We start from the raw sequence: 25,210 nt of genomic DNA, 5'->3' as shown, positions 1-25,210 counted from the left end.
ACCGACCTTACTCATGGGTGTGCCTATCAAACTCGTAACAGAAGGGTTTTATTAATTGCTGGATCCACCATGACAGATGAGAGAATATCCTTTGTATTTAAAATAAATTAAATTTCAGCAGTTTTTTTTTAAGTTGGAACCAATTGGAACCAACATATCGCTCTGGCATTGAGTACCAGTTTAATAATGCTGTAGTACACAACACATGGTATTTTGATACGGTATGTATTTATATTTTGGTTATGTATTCATCATATCTTGCCTTCACTTCATCTTACTAACCTTTACATCAAACCCCGATTGTTGGTCCTGGCTGGGGTGGAAGAAGAGTGGAGTTGATGTTGCTCTACCACTCTCTCCCAAGAGAAAAAAGGAAACGCAATCGTGAACGCCAAAAGCTGCGACAACGCCAACGCTCTTAGCAACAACAGCAACATATGAACCAAAACCAACGTCCTCAACAACAACATCAGGTGCGACAACGCCAACGCTCTCAGCAACAACAGCAACTTTTTAACCGGAACCATCTTCGTCAACGACAACATCAGGTGCGCTCAATCTCAATCTCAATAGATTCTCTTAACGTTCTTGACTCCAATGGGAGACCTGATGTAAATATGCCTGACCAGAGATACCATGCGGATGAGGAACCAATCTTCATCAAAAGGTGCAAACTTCTTGAAGGTGGCAAGGTCAGCACGCGCTGAAACAGTTTGCCAACCGTTTGTGACTGCATCACGTAAGCAGCACACGCCGAGTCGTGCTAAGTCAAAAATGGTGATTTCCATGCAAGATATTGCAAAAGCGGGAGTTGTGAATGGAAGTAGTTATCATCAAAGAAAGATTCAACATTTCAAAGCCTTATTGTTACAGCCTGTAACAATTCGCCCCACCCACTTCACACTTCTAGTAAGAGGCCAAGCAACTTGCACCTGCTTGACGCTCTACTAGACATTCTGCCTCAGCTTTTCTCTTCATTTGCCGTGACTGATCACTGGACCAAGTCTCCTACTTTCCTTTCTTTGTATTTCTCTAGAGACTTCCGACTTGTAAATTGTAACTTGTAAGCCCACTAGTAAGAGTTCAAGACCTGAAATCCAAGGCCCATTTTCATTGGGAAGTGAGAGCGAGTAAGAATTAGAAGTCATATTTTCATTGAGAAGTCACTGCGAGCAAGGCTTACATTGCTACGTTCCATATTCTGAAAGCCAAGGTCCATTTTCATTGGGAAGTGAGAGCGAGCTTTAACTGGTTACGTTCCACTTCCTACTTAAGACCTGAAAGCCAATGCCCATTTTATTGGGAAGTGACTGCGAGTCATATTTGGATACGTTCAATGATGGCGTTTCAGTGGTGTCCAACATCAATGAAACTGCGCATATCTTCAGAAGAAAAACTTCTGGAAGGCCTCACTGCTCCAAAAGAAGTCCGCTTAGTCAACATCGGGAGATGTGTTGGAGAAACGGACAATCTAATCCGGACACTTATTCTCAACAAAGATGGAACCGGGACGCCAGCGCTATTCATACACGGGTTCGCCGCTGCCTTGACAACTTGGCTACTCAACATTGACGCACTTGCAAGAGATAGGCCAGTGATCGTTATTGATGTTTTAAGCTTTGGCGGCAGCAGCCGACCCAAGTTCAGCAGTGATGCTCGTGAAGCCGAGGATCAAATTGTCAAATCGATCGCGTTGTTGATGACGACTATTGGATATGAGAAATTTATTCTCATCGGGCACAGCATGGGAGGATTTCTTTCGTCTGCCTTTGCTCTAAAACATCCCGATCGCGTTGTCCACCTGGTTTTGGCAGATCCCTGGGGGTTTCCGGATCCTGGTGAACCACCTGGGAACGATGCAGCCCAACTCCACACACCTCTCTGGTGGAAACTTCTCGATTTACTCCACCGCTTGGCTAATCCACTGTTTCTTCTCCGAGCGGTCGGACCCTTCACAATGACGAGAAGATGTGGAAGCTACCTATATCGAAAGTTTGAGGGAGCGGTGGAAAACGCCGTTGAAACACTATCCCAATATCTTTTCCAGTGCAATGCACGTACCCCAACTGGATAATCGGCCTTCCATTCTATGATGGTCAATTCGAACTACGCACGATTTCCCATGGTCGACCGTATCATGAAACTTCCACCACTCGTTCCCATTACCTTTATATACGGAGTGAACTCTTGGATTGATAGGCAGCCGGGCCGGAGTATCAAAGAGCGCTGGAATGGACCTACTGTCAAGCTCAATGTTCTTCATGGCGCTGGTCACCATGTGTATGCAGATCGATCTGCTGAGTTCAATCACATTGTTATGGCAGCGTGCGTTTTGGGCGAATTGTTACACAGCCCCTAAGTTTTGTAGAACAATGCAATGCACACAGAGAGATTCAATGCAGTTTGAAAGTTCTGGATCCCCTGTATCGTCCTGGATTTTATTATCTTTTTAACAACTCTGTTGTTCACAATTCGTGGGCTTTCCCTCACCACCTGGTATATTATATTTTCACCTTGTTAACAACAATTTCACTTTCTTATCTTATGTTTTCATCCTTCAATAGTATCCACCAATTGAAGGGTTTGGATGGGGACCCAGGAAAACAACTTTGATGTGGCAATACCATTCATTACCTCAGGAGCCTAATTTTAGTCCGTCCCCGAAGGACATGAAAGTTCATAATGTCTAGGGCTCATTCAGTTGTGCAATAAGAAGGATTAACGAAATCGAATTAGTTTGACGAAATTCTCATGGTAAGTTTTTCCATTTACAGTTTCGGCTTTGGTAATATCTGGCATTTAAATTACTATCTTCGACTTGCCACGATTCGGCGTGTGCTGATCACGTGCAAACCTTCGGCAAACTGTTTCAGTGTGTGCTGATTCATGTGTAGAAGTTTGCTCGCCATCTAGCGCTCGATCTGTAAGTTCAGAAAAACGAAACAGTTTGCAGAGCATAGTAAAAAACTTGTTTGGGACAGTCGCTATAGATGTTATACCAATGAAAAAGTAGTAGTCGAGCAAAAAATCGTGCGCAGTTTACGCCGATGCGCACCACAGCGGCCGATAGCAGAACTAAGATTGTTATTACGCTTGACTCCCTATCTACTTCAAGTCTTTTGTTCGACAAGCAGTCGGTTCTCGTCTCGTTTCTTGTGGTACATAGGTGGTCAAGCGTAATAACAATCTTAGTTCTGCTATCGGCCTCTGTGGTGCGCATCGGCGTAAACTGCGCACGACTTTTTTGCATGTCTACTACTTTTTCATTGGTATAACATCTATAGACGGAGTCTCTGTTTGGTATTTTTTGAAATTTTTTTATTGCACGTTCTTGGTTCTTCATGTAATATTATTAAGATTTGAGCGTAAAGTTCATTTAAGATGTAAAATACTTATTATAAATTTGTAATTTAAACTCTAATTTATTTATATTTTATTTAAATTTTATACAAATATTTGTTATCTCCACAACACTACTTGTTGCAACGCTGTAATCAGTAAAGAAACTGTCCAACTAGTATTCATTAATTTATTAACATATTCTTTAATGCCACCAGTAGAGGCCCGACAAGGTTTTTGATGACATTGAATGGGGAAACGTAACCGAAGGAAAAGTTTGCGACTATTCAAATCGGCTCTAAGCTCTTCAATCGATTTAAGGGGGATATCTTTTTTACAAGCTGAACAGCAGTACATCTTGATATTTTTAAAACTGATACCGAATGAAAATTTTGTGGTGTCAATCCAGCCGAAGTCAACGAATCGTTGGCGCACTCATATTTTAGAATTGAGCGAAATTTGGACAGTAGGTTTATACTACCCTAAAAAACTTATTTTCCAAATTTCGCCCATTTCGGACAATTAGTTTTTAAAATACAGTCCTTTATTGCGGATGCCATTTTTGAATTTTGTTGTCCAATCACAACGAAGGCGCGCTTCCCAAACTATAAGTTTTTGTTGCTGAATTGATAGCTCCGGGAATATTTCCCGTCCCATAACATACCTTCAAATATCAAACCTTTTTGCTTGCCAATAGCAAACACCACGATTTGTTATTAGCAAATACGTGTTTGGAAAAATATGCAAATCATAAAGTGTTTTCAACTAAGAAAACCCCATTTTTCTCAGAGTCAACGGGCTCCAATTTCTCGTAGAATTCCAGCGGAAGAGGGTTCAAGCTCACGAATGATCAGTGGATCATCCGTTCGGTATCAGAAGAGGTTCGCATTTTCTCAGCCTGACTTGTTCTGTTAGTAGGTTTTTTAGCAGTTGTGTAATCCCTAAAAAGAATGGGTGTATATCGTCCATTTTGAATACGAAAGGTCGCTATAGTATATTGAATACCATCAAATATCATTATTACAAGCGATCTCCGAATCAAACCGTCCGAAAAACCCTCTTTTTCCGGAGTTAGTTTTTGGAAAGGAATCCGGAAAGAGACTTTAAAATTCCGGAATAAGTCTATACTGTTTAGAATTGTTAGGCGATTCTACGGGACAAAGTCCACATTTTTATCTCTTTTCGTTCACGAGATAGTCAAAATCGACGAAGGTCAGATGATAAAGTCTGACAAAGTATAAGTCAGATAAAGTTTGTGTGACCTTCGTCAATTGGTCAGACAAACGTCAGACAGGCGGAGCAGGCTATTGTAGCAGACATCATCTTTACTCAAATGCTGCGTTGCGCGATGAAATCAAATGCGAAAAAAGATGTCGAAGAACCACTATACTAGAACCAAAAATATAGATTATGGTAAAGCCATTTATATTGAAAGGCCTTCCATTGCATTTTCCGCCTGGAAGTGTTCTGGCTGGCACTTAGTTGACAGAGCCACAGCGGGCGTGTTGGGAAACGCTGTTTTTTTTCCCCAAGTCCCGAAGCCATGGACTACTTAAGCTAGAGTACGGGACACTTCGACAATTCCTATGTCGGCTACCCTTTTTTTTATTTCTTTAAAAAGTTGAGTTTAAAAAATTAGCTAAAGTCTAATAAATTGTCCCTATGCGGGAAATATTTAATTTCGGTGATATTTTCATTTTAAGATGGTGGGGTAAGGGCTAGGTGTTCGTTAGTTGTCCCCGCCTAGCGGTGATTGTTGGTTGACCACCCTGTAATTCTCTGCTGATTCTCTGGAATCTTGTGTTTGTGATCCGTATTCTGCTTGTTTTCTCTCCAAAACCATAGAAGAGTTTAGAATTCTTAGCGCTAGGTGGAGACAACTAACGCACAACTCTCCCTTCCCTTCTAAATTAAAACGCAAACATCTTTTAAGCTCTTAACTTTATCAAAAAGGTGCTCTGGAGACTTAGCATTTTAAACTCTATGGATTGATCCCCATTTCAAAATTGTTATGAAAAATCCACCCGACAAGCTATAACACGACGGGATAGGACGAGAGTCCCGTCCTATAGCTTAAGTAGTTCATGCCAAAGCTTTCAGAAAAATCCTGCTTATTCGTTTGCGCTAGGAAAAGTTAGAATGAATACAAAGTAAAAAATTCAATTTTGTAAGCCAGACAACATCAAAATATTGCAAAATAACTGTAATGCAATTGAAATTTTTTTTATTTCTGTTTATTTGTATTTTATTTTAATACATTAAGTAATTACTAAGTCTGTCAACACTTTCCTTATTTTGACACTAACTTTTTTGCAAGTTGATCATTTCCTCCTGCCCGTTTCCTTATTAGTTCTTGGGGATAAACACTGTCAAGTATCATTCGTTTGGGATATGAACCAGGCTTTAGTTGCCATCTTGAAAATGGGTAAAAAACATTTAAAATCTCCTTTCCCTTTTCAATATCTGACTCATCAAAAGGATGTGAGCAAACATGAGACGATTTGTTAAAAAAGGGGATTGCATCTTTCCATTTCTCTACAAAATTTGTGGGCACACAAAACAATGTAATTCCATTTTCTTTATCACTTATTTCTGGACATTTAAATAATTGAGCATTTTTCAAAAGTTTGAAAACATGAGCGAAATCATGAATCGGGATCACTATAACGTGTGGATGAAAAAAATGGCGTCCGGAAAACGAAAAAATTTAATTAACACAATTTCAGTAGATGTTGGCGCTGAAAATTAGGTCCAATATATCGATTTTTAAGCACATTTTCCTACTTTTGATTCGCGATATTGGCTACAACTTTATAAAAATTTCCGAGAGGAGAATTAAACAGACAGTGGTTTTAGCATCATCTATAACTCCGGTTAGACAATGAGAAAGCTACCTAGAAAGCATGCCACCAGAGGGCAGCGTAAAAAAACCTAAAGTGCAAGTGCGTTCGCAAACCGGGTTGGGTACGCGTCATGCACTTGCACTTTAGGTTTTTCTTTATCACGATGGTGGCCGCCGATGCAACAACCGATGATTCGTTGTATCCTACAGATTGATGAGTTATGGGATGAAGAAGTCCAGGCAATCTTTTGATGTTTTCGTTAATATAATTTGATTGTAATGGAATAATCATTTGATATGGATGTCAATAATAAGATTTTCAGTGTTACCGGCTTAAAATAAGTAATTTTAGTTTTTTTTCTGTTAAAAGTTACCAGTACCCAGCGATAGCATAGTGTTATCCCTGATGTTATGAACAGATCTGTAACTTCTTTTGATACTTGATAGATGTATCGTCTACCAAGTCTTCTGAGAACAGCAGCTCTTCGCCAGATCGCTCAAGCATACAGTTATTTGTCTAAAGATGTTCCATTTGCAGCTGATGTACGAGCCTGAATGTTGCAGGTAGTAGATGTTCTTGCTGATGCAGTTACAGTAACCGTGGATCCCAATTTCAAACTAAAAATGTACTTCAATTCAGGCTACTTTTTAAAAAATGTTGTTTCTTTTTACAGGGACATAATGTTATTAAAGTACAATCCTTGGCCTTACAATCACTAATCAGTTGGTATAAATTGATATCAAGCAATAAAATCAATTTCTCAACAATGAAATTCTCGAAGTGTAATTATTGTACACTGTATTGATTATTTGAATTACAGAAAGCAAAGGTTAATTCATTCTCTGAACACGACAGCAGACATTGTATTAGTTTCTAGGTTACAACAGTTGCACGAGAACATGAATTGGGGCAAAAAAAGAGCTGTAGTTAGTGTCATTCAACCAACGCACTTCATAGCTTTCCAAATTTTGTGTTGGACAATAGTGATGTTATTGACCACCTCTTTGACCACCTCTTTGACCACCTCTTTGAAGACCTCGTTGGACATCTCTTTGACCTCCTCTTTGACCTCGTTGTTGGCCAACTCGTTGATGATGCTGTTTGTTGCTGTTGACGTTGTCGAAGTTGTTGGCGTTTAGGGTCAGCTTGTTGACCACGTCGTCTTCCACTTTGTTGATTTTGTCGACGAACCTTTGGTTCTCTTTGTACAGAAGTGAACATCATCATTAGCTGGACTCTCCTTCCTCCCCAGCCAAGACCAATCATCGGAAGTTCCTGCAAAGAGGTAAGTGAGTGTGATAGGAAAAATACCAACACGGTTAAGTCCAAGAGTAAGAGGGGAGATAGTTGAAGAATAAGAAGAAACCTACCATGATAAAAAGCCAGGTGTTGTGTGTAACGCAATTTTTGAATTGGAACTCGATTCCATTTGTGAAGGTGTGATCAATTTTTTTAAGACTCTTCTGGATCTCGTTCACGATGGGCGTTGCAGTGATTCAAGAAGGAATGATTTGTATTCAAAAACCTCATGGATTGATTAATTCTCCCTTGATGGTATCCATTCCCAGTAACATAATTAGCTCTGATTAAATCTCACGAATAACCATTTTTAACTAAAAGTAATTGGAGCGTTCATTGGCTCGTGGCAAATGAGCGTGGGAAAGAAGAAGACTGGTTAAAAATGGCGTCTCTTTATTGCATACCTCCCAATAATTTTTTAATTGTTATGGTAGACAATTTTTTTTTTATTTCTCTTTATCCGTCTAGAGAGCCTCGTTTTGACACAATGCCAGTTTAACAGTTAATACATGCAATTTTGGGAATATCCTCAATTCCCGAATTTCTTTCTCGTAGAAGCAATTTCAGTTTCTCGTCTGATTCTGGGGCTGTTTTTCGGGCATTTAATAATCTCTTGCATAACGCCGGAATCATCTTGCTTTCTTTCTCCTCGTTCCAGTACAGCATCCCCAATGAAAGATGGTCCAGCATTTCTTCTTCGTCCTCTTCTTCTTCATCCTCTTCTTCTTCGTCCTCTTCTTCTTCATCCTCTTCTTCTTCATCCTATTCTCCATCCTTATCCTCTTCTTCATCTTCAACGTCTCCACTCTCATCTTCTCCATTGTCATTCTAATCATTTTCTTGTGTGACTTTCCTCTTTTTTCTCGGAGGTTCTTGTTGCGAGTCAATCCATAAAAATCTGCTCAGGAAAATTTTTAAAAGCAAAAATGTTTTAAACAGTCATTCTTCTTCGACTTTGTCACTTCTTCTTGTTTCTTCAAATAATGTTATTTGTAGGTTCCCCCATCATGGGGAAGTCACGGAGGAATTCAGTGTAGACAGGGAAAGGATAGACTTTTTTCCCGGAAATTTTTGAATCTGTCATTTTCGTTACGTTACGTTTCGTCATTTTTAAAACGGAGAGAAGCAAGGCTGTAAAAATAATGTCATTATTTTAAGGTTTCTTTATAAATATTTTATGTAATACCAGAACTTGGTGGCAGGGAACGTATTGTCATAAAGCAAAAATGTAATTACGTCGGGGAATTGATCGACCAAATCTTTGATTGTGACTTCTTTGAGAACTTCTATCAATACAACCCTTTAAAAAAATTAGTATATATCAATGAAATATTTTGAAAAAAAATGTTGAGACCAAACTCAATGATCTTTTTGGATACTGACTGCTGATAACCTGCCACTCAGCACCACACACGGTACATCCACAACCACTATAGGAAACTCTGACAAAGGGTAACAATCGCATCCCAAAAACATTTACATCCAATTGCCCAAAGAAAATCGGAAAAGAAAAAAAAAGAGAAGGAAAAGGGTTATGCAAACTTAAGGAACTGTTGTGGCTTTAAAAACGCATTCAACTGAGCACCCTTCATAGTTCCTGATTTACTGTGAGCCCCCTTTTTCATTACTTTGGACTGCATTACGACGTTCTCACCAGAGAGTCCCATTCTACCTTTAAATGCTGCTTGCTGCATCAGTCGTCGTCATCACGACGATCTGCATCAATATGAGCAGCATCATATATTCCTTTCGTTTGTTTCAAATTCCGTTCCAAATTCCCCGGCTTCTCGTTCCGGCAAAGTTTCTAAAGAAAAAGCGTTTACCGGTCATTTGTTGCGTGGCTCCCGAATTAGAATACCAGCAGTCTTAAACAGAGTTAACGACAAAATAAGTGAAGTCAGAAAGGAAACTGAACTCGATGTTGTCGTAGGGTGGGTATCTTATCCTTTGTGCCAATTTCGGATCACAATTTTATTTTTCTTTGGCCTCATATCATCTTTTATTCTTTTGCTTCAATGGATGGCTTTGTGTGGTCCTTTACAGCAAGAGCTTTGAGAATCCTGAAGTTTGGGTTGTCTAACATATCTTCCACCAAGTAGTAGTGGTTTCAGGGAGATTTTTAACAAATCACACGGCATTTGCAGCCCCCTTGACCACCTTTTTACCATGGTTTCTTCCTTTAAAAGTCGGAAAGTAAATGGGTGGGGCGTGGTTTTCTCAGCAGCTGGCAAGCTGCCCAATGCTGGTGGTAAAACTACGGTCGTTTGGTGGTAGCATAGGATCTTTGTCATAATTTGAATATCGATGACAGAGGCCTCGACGTCACTCTACATTGATGCCATGGTTTTAACTTCTGTAATGTGCACCACGAAGAAGAAGAATGTGTGTTGCAAAACGTGCTGATTTTCTACAGTGTTACGGAGACGGCGGACAGTAGAGCTGTTTTTTTCTTGTGGTGCTTTGCGTCTTCTTTTTTTTAATCTCGTTGTTTGTATCTCTTTGACAGCAGTTTGGGTTGATAATTGAAAGATCAGATGAAAATTAATTTAACCAAAAATTTGACGTATTAAGGTCCGTATTATTTAAATCATTTCAAGATTTCATGAAAAAATGTTGTTCGGCCCAGTTCAAGTATTCAAACTTAAACAATTACATTCTCAAGTGGATATTGTCACATCCTTTTTAGGTGTCTAAGGCTTATTTGGTTATGATCAGGTAAAACAACAAAAAAGAACTGAGAAAGAGATGCACATGCACTCCTTTTGTTTTATCACCTGCAACCAGAACTCTTGGTGATAAAACACAACCAACTTGAAACCCCAACAACAATTTGTAATGACTGTTTTACAAACAATAAGAACAAATTAAAACTATAGAGTAACAACAATTTTCAATAGCTAGAGATGTAGACCACAAAAAGCAAACCGGATTTGATTGGTACAGTTATACCTCATTAAAGAAATTTTAAACTCAATTCCTCAAAAAATGGCAAACATTATCAAACTGACAGGAAAACCATTGAAAGGTATACAGTGTATTTTGATAGGATTCGATGTGTTGTAAATAAAACGCTGCCCAAACAAAAGGCAATATATAAAAATTTCTAACTATCAAATACTATAATGGGAAAGGTCTTGTGGCAACAACCAAATACTAACTGCAACCCATGCAGTTACGACCAAAATTAACATGATAATAATACTTGTATATGGCTTTAAAAGTAACAAAACATTTATATCTTCTCTACAAAACACATTCAAATTGGAATCAGATGACATGGTTCATTGCTGTGGCCAGTGGCAAGTTCCTTCAAAGAAAATCAATTTTAGCTGCAATAGCTACAGATAGCGTAATAAACGTTGCAAAAATACGAACTTTACATCCAATGTAAACAGAATGTCGGTAAAATTACAACTGACGACGCAGGAGAAAATTTTACTTGAAACAAAGCTATATCTATCCAATTTCATTAATTTTACTGATAAAGAGCCAACCGTTGAAAACAGTGCTTCATAATTTATCCTTAAAATAAAGTGATTGATAGATAAAAATATTGGTATCGTTAACTTTTTATCTTAGTTGAATATACTGTAGGTGTGAAACAGGCCCTGACAAAAGAAGTGTATCATCTTTCTTAGACTGATCAATATTTGACGAACGTTAAACAAAACAAGTTTTTTTTTCTGAAAGAGTCACACAGAAAAAAAATTGCAGCATCAGATGAACACAACGCCATTAGTCCAAGGTCAACCCCTCTATGACTCGGTTATGGCGTGAAATGCATACGCAATCACATCAACGCCAACGTTCAATGGTTGAGGGGCGTTTCAGCCGTTTAAGCGTTTTGGCCACCCAATTTATGTTAGGAAATATGACAAGGAATGAGATGAAAGATCCGTTTCTCCGGGGTTGGATTACCTCTCTATCTCGTGTGTATGTCATCGAGGCTATAGCTCAAAGCTTGATTGTTGTCATAGCATTTATAATAGCAAAAACCCATAACTTTCTCCCATTATGTAATAGGAAATGCCTGAATTTTTGAAGAAAGATGACAACAATGGCGGCAAATAGCTGGGACACCGAATTGTTTTGTTAGTAATTTGACAAAAAATGCAGATAGACGGGCAGTCTATCAAATATAAGTTTAATTATTTAATACTTATATATGGAGTGAACTTTGAGCAAATGATATGTTTCATACTATTCCAGTATAGAAATGGACGCTCTATCGCATGAAAGGCAAATTTGTTGAAATACGTACAAGATCACTCAGATATGCAGTACTTGGTTATGTTATCCTTCAGTGTGTTTCAATATGAGGATGCTACAGAGTACAGAGTACCATATGTAAAGTGAATCCGGCATTAATTGATTCTTCGTTGCATTATTTTGGAATTAATTTCGAACCAAATAAAGGATACAAACCTAACATGTATTAAACGCAACCGCTCCAGCAAATCAAACTCTCTTCAGGGATATTTGCAGCGACTTAAATGAAAACGAGTACACGGATGAGGAATGCATAGCTCCCTCCAATATCCAAAGAGCGAAGATAATGAATCGCTGAAAGTGCGCTGCCTTCGTAAGTCACAGAACATATTTTATTGTACACTCCCCCCTTATCCAAGAATTTTACAAATTTTTGTTTTTTCTTTGACATAAGGTCACCTACGCTCGAGAGAAGACATGCCACCCCAGATTGAGACTACCAGGTGGTGACCAGCTAGTTGCAAGGGTGGAGCAGGAAAAACTTCCCTGTTCGCGAAATATGGCATTCAAGTGTCATCTAAAAACGAACATGGAAAAAATGCTAATTCTGCGACTACACATGGAAGAGAGAATATAGTTCGTTGACGGGGTACTTCTTCCAAAACAATCAGAGAAAAAAAAATCTACATCAATTGGTGAAAAATCTTGTGTGGCTAGTATTTTGGCACTGTATGTGCTGGCCATTGGTCCATGTCATCAATATTTTTGTGTATTGCTCGCCTCTGTAGCTCCAGGACCTCCAGGCACCTAACTGCGTAGAATATTGCTTTTTTCTTGTTTTTTTTCTACTTCTTTCCGTTGGTTTTAAATAACCACTACCATAATTTCTCTCTTATTAGGCAAATAACTCAAACTGAACTCGACTTCAAGATCTACAAGGCGGCCAAAGTTATGTTCGTCTGGCAGATTTCTCTCCTGCTATTCGAATCGGGTCTTTTGCCAGTGACAACAAGATGAAATCACTTGACGTAAAAAGTAGGCATACTTTTATTACACAATGCCTAAAGAAGATGGGAATTGAAGTAATAGCAAATGGATCCGATGGTGATAGCAGAAAAATGAAGTTCATGCTCGAGCACACAGGTCTTGAAAGGCCAATTTCTAGCTTCCTTAATAAACTCAGAAGAACATAGTTTTTTGGGATTATGTCCGGGGCTGTCGTGTAACATCCGGACTTGTAATTTTATACAAGATGTTCCCCATATCCTAACAAAACTTCAAACAAAGTTGCTGAATCCAGACTTCATTGCTCTTGGGAACAATTTCGCCACCTCAAACGACATCCACTGCCTAATGGAAAATAAGTCTAAAGAAAAGGTGTTAATTCGAAAAGATACGTTTCATTTAGCTTGATCAATGTTATAATCCTAATATAGACTCTTATTTTATTCTTTTATTTGCTGTCGATCTATCTTTTGTGGATAAGATGAACTTTGGCGCCGCTGAGCGAATTTCGAATCCCATAGTTCGTGAGATGTTGGCCAAATTTTGGAAGGTCAACCATAGCCGAGAATATAAAATTTCAAATTAAACATCATGTAATGATCCAAATTTTTGAAAAAATAGGGGGATGCTGCTGGTACATCGTTTTATCTAGAGATGATGTACCTGGTAAGGACTGCTTTCCTTGAAAAGAATGTTTTGCCTCTGCAGCGCATCAACCAGATTTGGACAGTATTGTTTTGCTTGGAGTACTGGCGTTTGTGAGTAACAAGCGACAAAATGTATACCCTAGCAAAAAATTTGATTTCTTCAAATGCGTATCTGTCGATCGAGATTAATATCCATTCTCTTATTCTTCTCATACGGAAGTGCCGAACTGAAAACAATCCAGCCCTACTGCTTCCATGGCTACTGAGCAGTCAACAGTGCGAGAGTTTTTTTTTCGTAAATTGCGTTCATTGTGTCCAGTCGGCCTGAACCAACCAAGTATCACGGAATCGGAATTTTTAGATCGCTTCAGGAAAATAGATGCGAAATCTTGTTCTCCAGCAGCAGGGTGCCCAAGATTGTGTTATTTATCGTCGTGATGTCAAAAAAAAGAAACCGAAGTGGTGGCTCATATGACGCTCTGAAAAAAATCATTCTACCCTCAGATGAGTTCGATTTCTCAGTTGAGATCGAAGGGACTGAAAATATGCATGCGAATTGCAAAGAAAAAGATGAAAGATCTAGAAATTGAATTCAAGACAAAGATCAAGATGAAAGATATAGGAATTGAATTAGATGGTAGCGACACAGCAAATTTTCAGTTTGATTCGTCGTACGGGAAAAACATAAGCAACAGAACGATATCAGACAAAAGAATTGCAAGAGCAAGACCAAGAGGAAGTTCCTGAGTACTGTCAAAAAGACGACGAATGCGCCAAAAGTGTAGCTGAACAAGATCCGTATGATCTTGAGGTCCTTCACTCGATTGAACAAGGAGATTTCAGAGATTTTAGTGAACATTTTTCTGGTTAAGGCGGTGCTCACCTTTTTGCGTTTGTTAAAATAGCTATGCAGAAGGTAACCAACGCTTCGTTCAAAAGACAATGATCTTTTTGGTTTTTAGAACAACAAACTAAGAAATTTAGCAATAACTGTACTTTACGTGTCGCCATTTCATGCCATTATGCAGCTTCATTTCCTGACTCTCGAAAAATGATCGTAAGAATCGGAGACTGGTGTTTATTTGAAACTCCTCTCAGAAAAAAATAGGAATTATTTGTTTTTACTAGGACGTACAATTCCAATTTTGTTCAGGAAATAAACAGAAGCTGATTTACGAATGGCAAATGGGTAAAGACAAGAAAGCCGATGAATACATTTGTGTGAATTGTACATGGTATAAATTTGATGGCCAAACCAGAATTAGAAAAACAATATCTTCAACGGGAAGTAAATTAGCCGTTATTGCCCATGCCTTTCACCCGTTTTCTAGCTACATCTGCAGTCTCCCTCCACCATCAATCCCGTCATGTAATAACATCGTGTATCGAGAAGATATTGTACATGCTAATACACCTTTCTTATAAAATTTAAAGTAAATACCCTGCAACTGCTAAATATCTACGAATAAAAAATATTTTTGTACATTAAATCGGTAAATACGAAAATGGGGAAATTCTGAGAAAATTTGTGAAATTAAATGGAAACAAGGGAAAACCTGGGAAAAATAGGGGGAAATGGTTAAAGTAGCAACTGGAAAAAAATTGGAAAAAATTCGTAAAATTCGAAAAAATTTGAAACAATTTGAAAAAAGGGGAAAAAAGGGAAAATGGAAAAAGGAGGGGAAACATTTTTGCCAATTTTCCCCTTGGTTCACTTAGTAAATGAGTCGGCGACCCCTCGCATAATTCCTCTTTTTTTAGGCAAGTAACTCTATCAGTCGGTTTACTTATTATTCTGCAATCCACAATCGTGATATCAAAGAAGCCGTTGCCGATAATGAGTGGGCCAATTTGCAGTCGTTGCGAACGACAAATCAATGTTTTTGCTGATGCGGACAAATTTCGAGCACACAATTTAAATTTCGAGCAGAAGCTACTGAAATTTCAGAGTAAAAATAAGTGTACTAAACAGTAGTACAAGCGACGCCAAGAACGATGCATTTTTTACCACTTTACAGCTTTACTTAATTACTTACAACTTACAATTAAAAGTGCAATTAAATTTCCTTCGTTTTTTTACACCTTACATGCGAAGCGTTTTATCATTAAAAGGTGCTTAGTCTGACTTGGAACTTGAAAGACTAATAAACATGTCAAAAAAATCAATCGTTCTTATGAGGTGCGGTTTTTGCTTTCTATAAGCAAACAAAGGAATAGAAAAATATTTAAACATAAATCAAACATGGATCAAATGTATCAAACATAAATCAAACCAAATCATACACTGATTTTAAAAAACAATGTTTTTCACAGCGATTAAAAATCAAACCACATCTAACAGAGATCAAACACAATAAAACGATTGAAAATTAATGAAAAAGTGATGACGTGAAAGGTAAAGTTATACTAAATAACAATTGCTGAAATAAAATGTAAAAAAATTGCAAACAATTATAAAAAACCGGTAATTTAGCAAAAATGTGGAAATTAAACGGAAAATCTAGTATACAGAAAAATTCAACGATCGCTGAAGAACATTAATCCCACGTTACGTACTATAGAGTTGAGTAGTGCATGAATAAAGAGGTTTCGCACAACTTCATTTACTTTCTAATAGTATTTTTCAATGAGAACGAGCTTAATCATTTACCTTACCTTTATAATTTTCCACTTACCTACCTAATTAGGAAGCACCATTGCTTGTTCCCGAATGGGATAGTCGGCTGGTCGCCGTGCACGATTTTAGCTAAGCTTTTTTTCAAACGACAAAAAATTCAAAAAAAGACAAGTCCAGCAAAGACTACATAACACTATCCGAAGACGTATTTAAAAACAGAAAAGGAAGTGAAATCCACAAGTCGTAGCATGCCGTTGAAGATTTAAACCCACATTTTCGGAGACACATGGGGAGACGGAAAAAAGAAGGAAACACAAGTCGTAGCATGCAGTTAAAAATTCAAACCAACATTTTCGGACAATAACAATTACTTTTTCGTTAAATCGCATTTTTCTTCTTGAATAAATTTTAAAATTAAATATCGTTATACCGACCTTACTCATGGGTGTGCCTATCAAACTCGTAACAGAAGGGTTTTATTAATTGCTGGATCCACCATGACAGATGAGAGAATATCCTTTGTATTTAAAATAAATAAAATTTCAGCAGTTTTTTTTTTTTTTTAGTTTGAACCAATTGGAACCAACATATCGCTCTGGCATTGAGTACCAGTTTAATAATGCTGTAGTACACAACACATGGTATTTTGATACGGTATGTATTTATATTTTGGTAGGGAGAATGGGAGGAATGGGAGGGAGGACTGGAGGAGGGCGTCCTCTCATTCTCCCTCTTCTCCCCGTTCTCGCCCTACCAAGAGACGGCACCATGCTGCGTTGCCAGATCAATCGGCTAAATAAAACAGATCCGAAAGAGCCCTATAGAGTAGGGCTGTGGCCCGGGCCATGAAAGCCCGGGCCAAAGTTCGGGCTAAAGGCAAAAAAACCCAACCCGACTCAACCCATCGAGGCATTTTTTTAACGGGGCGGGTGATGGGTCGAACCGCCGTGTCCGCGGGTCAACCCGAGATGTGGCGCCATCTATTGGTCAAATAAAGAATCTCACAGCTAGAAAGTGCCAGAAAGATCTGGAGGGATAGGATAGCTTAAATCCATGCATTGCAGATGCAGAGTTGCAGACATTCGATGTTCAGTCATCACGTTTTAAGTAGACGCTGACACGCGCTAGAGCTTCAAAAGGCAGAACACATGAAGTGGTGAAGACAGTATGTCTAAACGTAAATCTACTTCTAATAATGGCGAGCAGTTATCGCGTAAACCTCAAAGTTTGTCTAAATCGAGCAATTCTGCTGGGGAAAAGAGAAGTTTACCAATTAACATTAGCATTGAAAGTGATGATGAGAATGAGATGGATGATGCAGATGCACTTCCTGCAACAAGCACAGAAATAACCAATCAGTCAAGTTCAGATCCATTGAAAGGTATCAATTAGTCTATCTTTTAATTTGCTGTTTAATGGCTAGAGATCTCCTCACCATTCCAGCGACAAGCGCAGCTAGCGAGAGGGCCTTTACTGTTGGCAAGGATATTTTTGGCATTTCGAGAATGAGCTTGAAGCCTGAGACCGTTGAAGCCCTAATCTGTCTACGTTCATGGTACAAAGCAGGATTAGTGGGGGTAAAAGAAGTCTACGATTTCTTGGAAGAAAACTTTGATACCTTACTTTTCAACTTTTGGAAAACGAAGAAGAAGAAGATTTTTAAAAACAATTTTTTGTATTTGTTCGATAACTACAGTTAATTCGGATTTTTACTTCCAACACTTACTTCCAAGTTTCTTTTCGTTTCATTGATGTATGTTTGTTTACATCAATTCTCATGTATTAATTTTTTTTTGGGGTTCATTTAAAACAGAATAAAAATTCAATTTTTATACGTTAGGAAATTTTGCCATTTATTGATAAACAGACTGAAAAGATTATGAAAAAGTATGATTGACCCGTTAAAAACCCGGGCCGTGACCCATCCTGTTAATATTTTTTGACCCATGGATTGGCCCGGGCCGAACCCATTTACTCTGTTGGCCCAACCCGCTCCAACCCGTGTTTGAAGAAAAACCCACCTAGGATTCTAGGCAACCGCAACCCATTAAAAAAAAACCCCGCCCAGTAAGCTCCGGGCCACAGTCCTAGTCTCTGTTTGGTATTTTTTGAAATTTTTTTATTGCTCGTTCTTGGTTCTTCATGTAATATTATTAAGATTTGAGCGTAAAGTTCATTTAAGATGTAAAATACGTATTATAAATTTGTAATTTAAACTCTAATTTATTTATATTTTATTTAAATTTTATACGCATATTTGTTATCTCCACAACAGTACTTGTTGCAACGCTGTAATCAGTAAAGAAGCTGTCCAACTAACTAAACAGAAAACACGTTATTTTGATCCGTAAAAATCTTTTCTTGTATTGCAAAAGAAAAATCTAAAAGGAAACGTTTGCAGCACAGAACAAGAAGGTATTAAACTTACTTGGTATTTATAATGAACTTAATGAAGTACCTTATGAAAATATTTTTTAAATGCTGTTGCAAGTGGTGGCCATTGATTTCTTTCACCATTCCTTATTGAAAGTATAAGCTTTGAAATATAAGTGTTGTTTGTATTTTGAAGTGCATGACGTAAGAAGCACTCGCCATACTTTCATACTTGCATAACTTGGGAAATACTAGTCCAACATGCCACCTCAAAGAAAACAGAGGAAGATTGCAATTATGGGCTACCGCTCAGTTGGTAAGTTGTTGCAGTTGAAAGATCATGTTAGATTATTTTTTATAATTTTCATTTACCTAGGAAAATCTTCACTGACCATCCAATTTGTTGAAAATCAATTTGTTGATTCTTATGACCCTACAATTGAAAACAGTATGCTCCTTGTTTGTGTTGTAAAGGAACACTGTTTAATTTTTTTTTTGTCTTGACTGAAATCCAGCCTTCACCAAACCATGGAAAGTAAGAGGGCAAGATTTTGAGCTAAAGTTGGTGGATACTGCTGGTCAAGATGAATATGCTATTTTCCCAGCTCAACATTCAATGGACATGCATGGTTATGTACTTGTATATTCCATTACTTCAGTTCAAAGCTTTGAGCTGTTACAAGTTTTGCTAGAAAAGATTATGGATATGACTGGTAAAATCACGTAAGTTTCTCTAAGGTAGCATTTCATCACTCAATAATTTTATGTCTGACAACCAGTTTCTTTTCATCATTATAGAATACCTCTTGTTATTGTTGGTAATAAAACAGACCTTCACCGTGAAAGAGTAGTCAGCACAGAAGAGGGCAAAAGGCTTGCCGACACTTGGAAAGCCTCATTTTATGAAGTTTCTGCTAGGTCACACGAGGTATGCTGATTAATATTCATTTGGAGATTTGAAATTGTACTTTCTATTAAGAATTTTTTTTTTTTCCTTTCATCTCTAGTCTGTCTGCGAAATTTTTAACCGACTGATAACGGAAATGGAGAAAGCAGATAGCAGTAATGGAAACGAAAAGAGCAGTTGTGTTCTGTCCTGAACGGGTATGAAATGTAGACAAATCTACCAGCGCCAATTTTTTTCCCTTCTAATATTACGCAGTTTTTCATAACGACCGTTTTCTCGGTTTCTTGGATTTGTGAAGCAACGTTGAAAAGCTTTCATGGTGAGCGAAATACATTTATCATTTGTACTATGTCTATGTAAGTGGTTCTTATCTTGTATAAACGATGTTCACCAAATTTAGGTTTTGAACATTAAATACGATTAACATTTTGCAGGAAAGTTGTATTTCTCGATTTTGAATATCTAAAATGACATGGGGGAAAAGATGAAATAACGCAACAGATCTTTTTTTCTCAGAAAAAGATACACACCGTGCTGAAAAGTGCATCGTAGTGGAACTGAACTTAAACAATGTTCAACGCATCCGTTCAAGAAGAATGGTTAATACATGTACCCCTACTTCCCTTTCATCCACCATAGACATTTCAAAGAAAAGAACGAAACAATGTTTCATTCGTGACAATTCCCCGATCCGATTTTCTCGATAATAGATACATAATTATACACCACTTTAACTTAAATCCATGTTCGAATCACTGGATCCACCTGCAGCATTTCCATGATGTCCGGAGCCATCTTTCTGGATCGAGTCGAAAAGAGTCTGAAAATGGTAAGTGTAAAAATTTTAAGTTTAGGCGAATAGTACGTGCTGGTTTTTGGCAGTTGTTATTTAGTTACCTGAAGATCGGGTGATGAACGAATATGCAGAACGAACTCGTTAAGTTGTGGATTTTTATCCGAATCAGGAATGATCAGCAATGCAGTCACGGCTCGCATGGCAGATCGCTATTTTAAATATTTCGTTTGATAACCAATTCATTTGATTCGATTCTATAAAGTAATAAATCAATCACCTTAAGTTCATTCTGCATTTCATATTCTTGTTTGACTGCATTCGCCTTAACTCTAGCCGTGCAAGTAGTTCGTAGGGGTTCGACTAATCGATCGAGGCGTTGAAGAACGGCAGTAGGACACAACGTGGCCAGACGGGCAACCATTAAATAAGTCAGCATTTTGATGTCGTTGTGATCTGTAAGAAGTTGTAAATGAACGCGAGCTGTAAGTAACATCGTTTTTTTTTTCCAAGAAACAAAACACCAACCTTTCAGTCCCAGTTCAACGTGATTCAAAAATTCGAAAACATCCAATCGATCAAGACATGAATCCAGAAGGGTATACATGCATTCGAAAGCGGCTTTACGAAGGTCAAGACCATCGTCAACGGTGTGCTTAAAGGGACCCATTTCCACTTCGCGGACCAACTCTTTCTAAAAATTATAATTAGTTATAAATTTTTTTTTTTAATTTAGCATATTTTAGTTTTAAGAAATTGATTCCATCACTAGAATACTTACTCTGACTTTGGTTTCGTTATAGAGCTGAGGCAAAACGGAATCGAGTAAGTCTCGGACCAAGGAAGGCTTGTTGTGTGCTGCCGAATTAAAGGCAATTAATGCCACTCGTCGCACATTCAAGTCATCATCCTATTACAGAATCAATTAAATACTGATCCGTTCTAATCAACCCCAATGAAATTGATCATTACCTGTAAGGTTTGAAGGAAATCGCCCATACATTGCTTCAGCAGAGGATCAATGGACTGGACTTGATCAGAAATTGTGAATTTGGCTGCTGTGACGATCGTGGTTCTCATCAACGCACTAGGGCTGTTCAGAGCTGCTCGAAGTCGTGGAAGCAATCCCTCTGGGTCTGTGAGAGTAAGCTTTCCCAAACACTCCGCCACAACATTGCGTGTTCCTTCTTCGTTACACTCGCAGTGACGGAAGAGAAGATCCCAAATTTGGGGTACGAAAGGGCGCAGTTGTGCAATGGCCTCGGTTCCAAGTGACAGCGAAGTAATCACTTCCTTTAACGAGTGGAGCAACAAATACTGACGCCGTGATTGAGTTTCAATCTGAGTAAGAATGAAGGGCAAGAAAGCTGGAAGATTTCCCACTGCTACTGAACCGAGGGCGTGCGAAGCTGCAGATTTTACCTAAAGAAAACGGATATAGATTGATGTTGACGTTAGAAAAGATTAGAAATACTTCTTCATTTGGTGGGCCAAAGGAATCGATGATTGCTTGTCCCAACCCTGGGACTTGGTGAAGATCCATTCTTTTGCCAATTTCTCCCATGCAGAGCAGGGCAAAGATGTGTTGCCAATCAGAATGAGGTCTCTGAGCTTCCTGAAGAAAATTCTGTACCAAAGTAAAAGCTTCAGAAACAGGTTGCGTCACAACCAGTGAAGCAACAGCCTGGGCGACAGAATGATGGGCAGTCTTGTGGAGACCAGGTTTTGACGCCAAATTCATCAGACACATCAACAAATCGCGGTAGCCAAGACCAGATCCTGATGGAAATAAGTTGTGAACAGTTAATATTGTTAATAAGTTGTCTTCTAAGTAATACAGTTGAAATTAAGAGAAAAACAATCACTAACCCGGAGCATTAAACTCGACCAAAGCCTGTAGGAAATCTAGAAGGGATCCCAGAGCCACACCTTGAAGCAAAGGTGAGCGCAAAAGATTGAAGACTTCGGACAAAATGCCTCCATTAACTCCACCGGTTTGAAACGCCGAACGCTGATTCCGCGCAACAGAAGTGAGCAAATGAAGGGTTAGCTGCGCGATGTGCAAATCAGATTCCGACAGCAGAGGCGGTATTTCGGTCAAAACCGCATGCAGTAGTTCCGGTGTTAGCGCAGCGCTAAAAAAAAAAAAAGAAACAAAGAAAGATAAGTCTTAAAGGGAACCAAGAGGAAAAACATAAAACTTTTAAGTAAGTTATTACCTGTAGTTGTTGACGATACGATCGAGCAAAGCAAGGGTAGTTAGTTTAAGTGCCCGCTGGTTCTTACGCAAAAATCCCGCAAGAATTGGAAGTGCTTCGGGCAACAATGGGCTTATATTGATGTGTAACGGAGACGAAGCAATTTTTGTTAAAGCTTTGACTGTCGTTAACCGGGTAATCTCGTTTCGAAGACGATCCAAAAAGATGGGGAGGCATACCATTAGTTGATCTGAGCAAATAAGTTGTGAATTCAAAAGTATGCAGAATTTATCATTTTTAATTTCTTACCAGCAAGGTGATCTCCCAGATGAGAAACTATGAAACCCATGCATGAAATGGCGCGCTCTTTGACTTCCTGGTCCAAATCAGCAGCTTTAAGCCGGACTAGTACGCTATCATAAATGGAGACTGTGTATGGTGTAAAGTCAAATGTGGTGGCTGAATCCAATGGACGCATCACTCGCACCTTTATAAAAATAGAAGCATTTAAAGTGAATTGCAAATAAATATTTCAGTCAAAAACATTTACCAATTGCTGGAGAACCAAAAGAGCTTCGGATGTGATCTTGTAAAACGGATCGGATACAGCACTCAACAAAGAAGGCAACAATGCTGCAATATGCTCGTGAGCCACTTCGGGCGGATGGTGAATTAGTACCGTGTGTACAAATTGCAAAGTATCTATTTTCATCGGAGAGCTCGCATTCCTTTCACTGTAATATATCAAAGAGTTAGTTGGTCGGTGTGTAACGACGATGCCGGCGGGAAAAAAAAAATACTTGAGACAGAAGAGGATTCCTGGGACCAACTGACTGAAATGAGGGCTCAAGCACCCAGGAATAACCAAAACTAGCTCGGTCAAAAGGGCAAGCACACCTTGTCGAGTTTTTAGGCTTTTGTCCTGGATTAAAAGTGTAAGTATTTACCATTCCAAGAACTAAAGGGAACCTTTCGTTACCTTCATTTGTTTACTGGTGGCTTTAATAATGAGAGGGACTTGTTGCATCAACACGCTGTAAATCTCTTGATTAGCGCCGAAGCCAGTACCATCGTCGCGAACAGATCCAGATGGCTTGGTTTGTTTCAAAAGAGCAATGAATGCATGGAAGATATCAGCTTTTACGTTTTCTTCACGCTCTGAAAATGCCAGAAATATTTTGATTAATTGTTCCAATTTTGATCAGAACTACTGAATTTTACGAACCTTTAAATCTACCGATCAACACAGGAGAAATGGTACGGTAAAAATCTATTAGCAAATCTGGGCGGGTGCTGATAATCGCCTCTAAGCATTTTGCAGCACATCGTCGTACCTGAGGGGAAAAAATAAAATACATTTTTTTTCTTTTTTCTCTCTTCCGATGATGAAATCGTTTACTCACTTTCCAGGACATGTCGTCATCATCCGAATACTCCTCCTCATTTTCTTCATCTTCTTCTTCAGTTTCCATATCTCCTTCGTCATCTTCGCCGTTTTCTTCCTACAACAAAAATTATTACTCTACAAGTTCGATAATTCAAATAAATGTTAACTGATGTTTCGTACTTCGTAATTGTAGTTTGGATCATAGGCTAATAATTCCAGGCAGATACCAGTGAGAGTACCAATGTGAGGTGTCATCTCTTTGGAGCATTTGTGAACGAGTGCCTCAAAAGCCTGAAGACAGAACTCTCGGAGTTCATCATCATCTACGTTAATGAACTGAATGAGAGACGGCACCACTCTCTCCACGTTCTCACCAAAGCGATGACCGGCTTGTCGACTAGTTTTTATTAGAGGAAAACATTTAGCATTTATGATGCAACAATTAAGTTGTCAACTGATCAAGTGTTTGGATACCATATAGCACCAACTGCTTGAATGTAAGTTCTGGTTGTTGAAGTGGTAGAGTTCTTGGCCAGACCATCAAGAAGGTGTTCCATAATCTTCACGTATAGAGTATGATGGCACGACATAACCAAGTGGCCTAAAGCCTGGATTGTACGTTTGCGTACTGCAAGACGCGGCGAAGCTAGCTGGGGTAATAATGCTTCGCGGATAGCTTCGTGAAAGGAGACCAGGAGACTACCAAATCTGGTAAGCAAATCAGCCAAGATATCAAGGGCCTCTAGTTGTACTGACACATCTTCTTGCTTGGCAATTGCCGTGTTCAAGCGACCTGTTATTCTTTTACAAACCTGGTTGGGTAGCAAACCAAAGCATTATAAACATCAATAGAAAATAAAGTAAATATGCCATTCTGTAGAACTTACAGATGCTGCCATTCCAGATGCAGTCAAAGGGAGTTCACTAATAACAGTTTTTAAACCAATTGAAGAGATATCTCTTAATTGTTCCTTGTCTGATGACATATTTGTGCAAAGATGTTCAACAATCGTTTCCACTTGAACATCCTTCACTTTTGTGACTAAAGGTCCAAGACTGTGAATTCAATAAAAATTATAAGTGCTGAGTGAATTTCTGTACATTTCTGGTTTAACTATACATACCATCTGACAGCCAGGTTCTGAACTTCGCCATTCTTGTCCTCCAACAAGCGAAGAAGCATCTTAACAACCTTTCGCTCTGAGTCATCATCCAACTTGATGGAATCTTTCTGTAACTCTCCCATCAAATCATTGGTTGCCATGAATCGGAAATCCTTATCGCTGGAAGCCATCTGTAAGTGAATTTTTTTGCATTACATTGACTGTTTGGATACAGTAGTGAGCATGCATTGTGCTCATTGAAGAACAAGCATTTCAAGTGATTTGTTATAATTGACATTAAGATTGGGACCTTTTCTAAAAGATTGGCGATATGGTACGAGACGTTCGACATTCTTTAGCCTTGAATTCAGAATTGTTAGAGGCAAAAAAAAACTACGACGTCTCTTTTTTCAATCGAGTGTGTATCTGTTATGTGCTGACTCGCCGGTTGAAGAGAAAAGAAGGAAGAGAAGCCTCTTCTGGTTTCTTC

The 25,210-nt window shown here is 38.6% G+C and overlaps 3 protein-coding genes across 10 annotated transcripts; 2 read left to right on the top strand and 1 right to left on the bottom strand.

The window, feature by feature from the left end:
- The first annotated feature begins 1,149 nt into the window (after window positions 1–1,149).
- LOC124311905 (1-acylglycerol-3-phosphate O-acyltransferase ABHD5-like) lies at window positions 1,150–2,909 on the top strand. The gene is made up of 2 exons (XM_046776273.1): window positions 1,150–1,992; window positions 2,074–2,909. Exons 1-2 carry the CDS (start codon window positions 1,337–1,339, stop codon window positions 2,357–2,359), a joined length of 942 nt encoding a protein of 313 aa, XP_046632229.1. The 5' UTR covers window positions 1,150–1,336; the 3' UTR covers window positions 2,360–2,909.
- Window positions 2,910–18,232: 15,323 nt separating this feature from the next.
- LOC124311840 (GTP-binding protein Rheb-like) lies at window positions 18,233–20,055 on the top strand. Of its 8 annotated transcripts, none has more exons than XR_006910244.1 (8): window positions 18,233–18,390; window positions 18,529–18,648; window positions 18,709–18,780; window positions 18,848–19,055; window positions 19,131–19,260; window positions 19,340–19,436; window positions 19,495–19,558; window positions 19,674–20,055. XR_006910244.1 is itself a non-coding variant. In XM_046776218.1 (7 exons), the coding sequence occupies exons 2-6, from the start codon at window positions 18,594–18,596 to the stop codon at window positions 19,430–19,432; spliced, it is 558 nt and encodes a 185-aa protein (XP_046632174.1). In that variant the 5' UTR covers window positions 18,233–18,390; window positions 18,529–18,593; the 3' UTR covers window positions 19,433–19,436; window positions 19,495–19,588. The 8 variants fall into 8 exon arrangements, 4 of the variants coding, with proteins under 4 accessions (XP_046632174.1, XP_046632170.1, XP_046632172.1 ...); XR_006910245.1 differs by having other exon boundaries at window positions 19,640–20,055; XR_006910242.1 differs by having other exon boundaries at window positions 19,340–19,558.
- On the bottom strand, window positions 19,666–25,207 carry LOC124311820 (cullin-associated NEDD8-dissociated protein 1-like). The gene is made up of 20 exons (XM_046776179.1): window positions 25,031–25,207; window positions 24,742–24,911; window positions 24,505–24,673; window positions 24,092–24,429; window positions 23,798–24,014; window positions 23,634–23,732; window positions 23,456–23,564; window positions 23,210–23,388; window positions 23,031–23,152; window positions 22,781–22,964; window positions 22,540–22,717; window positions 22,252–22,480; window positions 21,902–22,167; window positions 21,507–21,811; window positions 21,005–21,454; window positions 20,814–20,942; window positions 20,561–20,726; window positions 20,313–20,488; window positions 20,137–20,244; window positions 19,666–20,059 (listed from the first exon to the last, which is right to left on the bottom strand). Exons 1-20 carry the CDS (start codon window positions 25,070–25,072, stop codon window positions 19,970–19,972), a joined length of 3,726 nt encoding a protein of 1,241 aa, XP_046632135.1. The 5' UTR covers window positions 25,073–25,207; the 3' UTR covers window positions 19,666–19,969.
- Window positions 25,208–25,210: the final 3 nt, after the last annotated feature.

Source organism: Daphnia pulicaria, chromosome 8 (assembly GCF_021234035.1).
Source record: "Daphnia pulicaria isolate SC F1-1A chromosome 8, SC_F0-13Bv2, whole genome shotgun sequence".
NCBI lineage: Eukaryota > Metazoa > Arthropoda > Branchiopoda > Diplostraca > Daphniidae > Daphnia > Daphnia pulicaria.
Note: the sequence above shows the minus strand (reverse complement) of the source record. Positions and strands in the feature narration are given on the sequence as shown.

Excerpts from the sequence above, each read along its gene's own strand:
- LOC124311820 (XM_046776179.1), bottom strand. The coding sequence starts at position 25,072 with ATGTCGAACGTCTCGTACCATATCGCCAATCTTTTAGAAAAG. Across the intron at positions 22,718-22,780 it reads TTTTGGTTCTCCAGCAATTG|GTGCGAGTGATGCGTCCATT; the intron begins GTAAATGTTTTT and ends ATTTTTATAAAG. Across the intron at positions 20,943-21,004 it reads ATTTCCTTCAAACCTTACAG|GATGATGACTTGAATGTGCG; the intron begins GTAATGATCAAT and ends ATTCTGTAATAG.
- LOC124311840 (XM_046776218.1), top strand. The coding sequence starts at position 18,594 with ATGCCACCTCAAAGAAAACAGAGGAAGATTGCAATTATGGGCTACCGC. Across the intron at positions 18,649-18,708 it reads TATGGGCTACCGCTCAGTTG|GAAAATCTTCACTGACCATC; the intron begins GTAAGTTGTTGC and ends TCATTTACCTAG. Across the intron at positions 19,056-19,130 it reads GATATGACTGGTAAAATCAC|AATACCTCTTGTTATTGTTG; the intron begins GTAAGTTTCTCT and ends TCATCATTATAG.
- LOC124311905 (XM_046776273.1), top strand. The coding sequence starts at position 1,337 with ATGATGGCGTTTCAGTGGTGTCCAACATCAATGAAACTGCGCATATCT. Across the intron at positions 1,993-2,073 it reads GGAAGCTACCTATATCGAAA|ATCGGCCTTCCATTCTATGA; the intron begins GTTTGAGGGAGC and ends CCCAACTGGATA.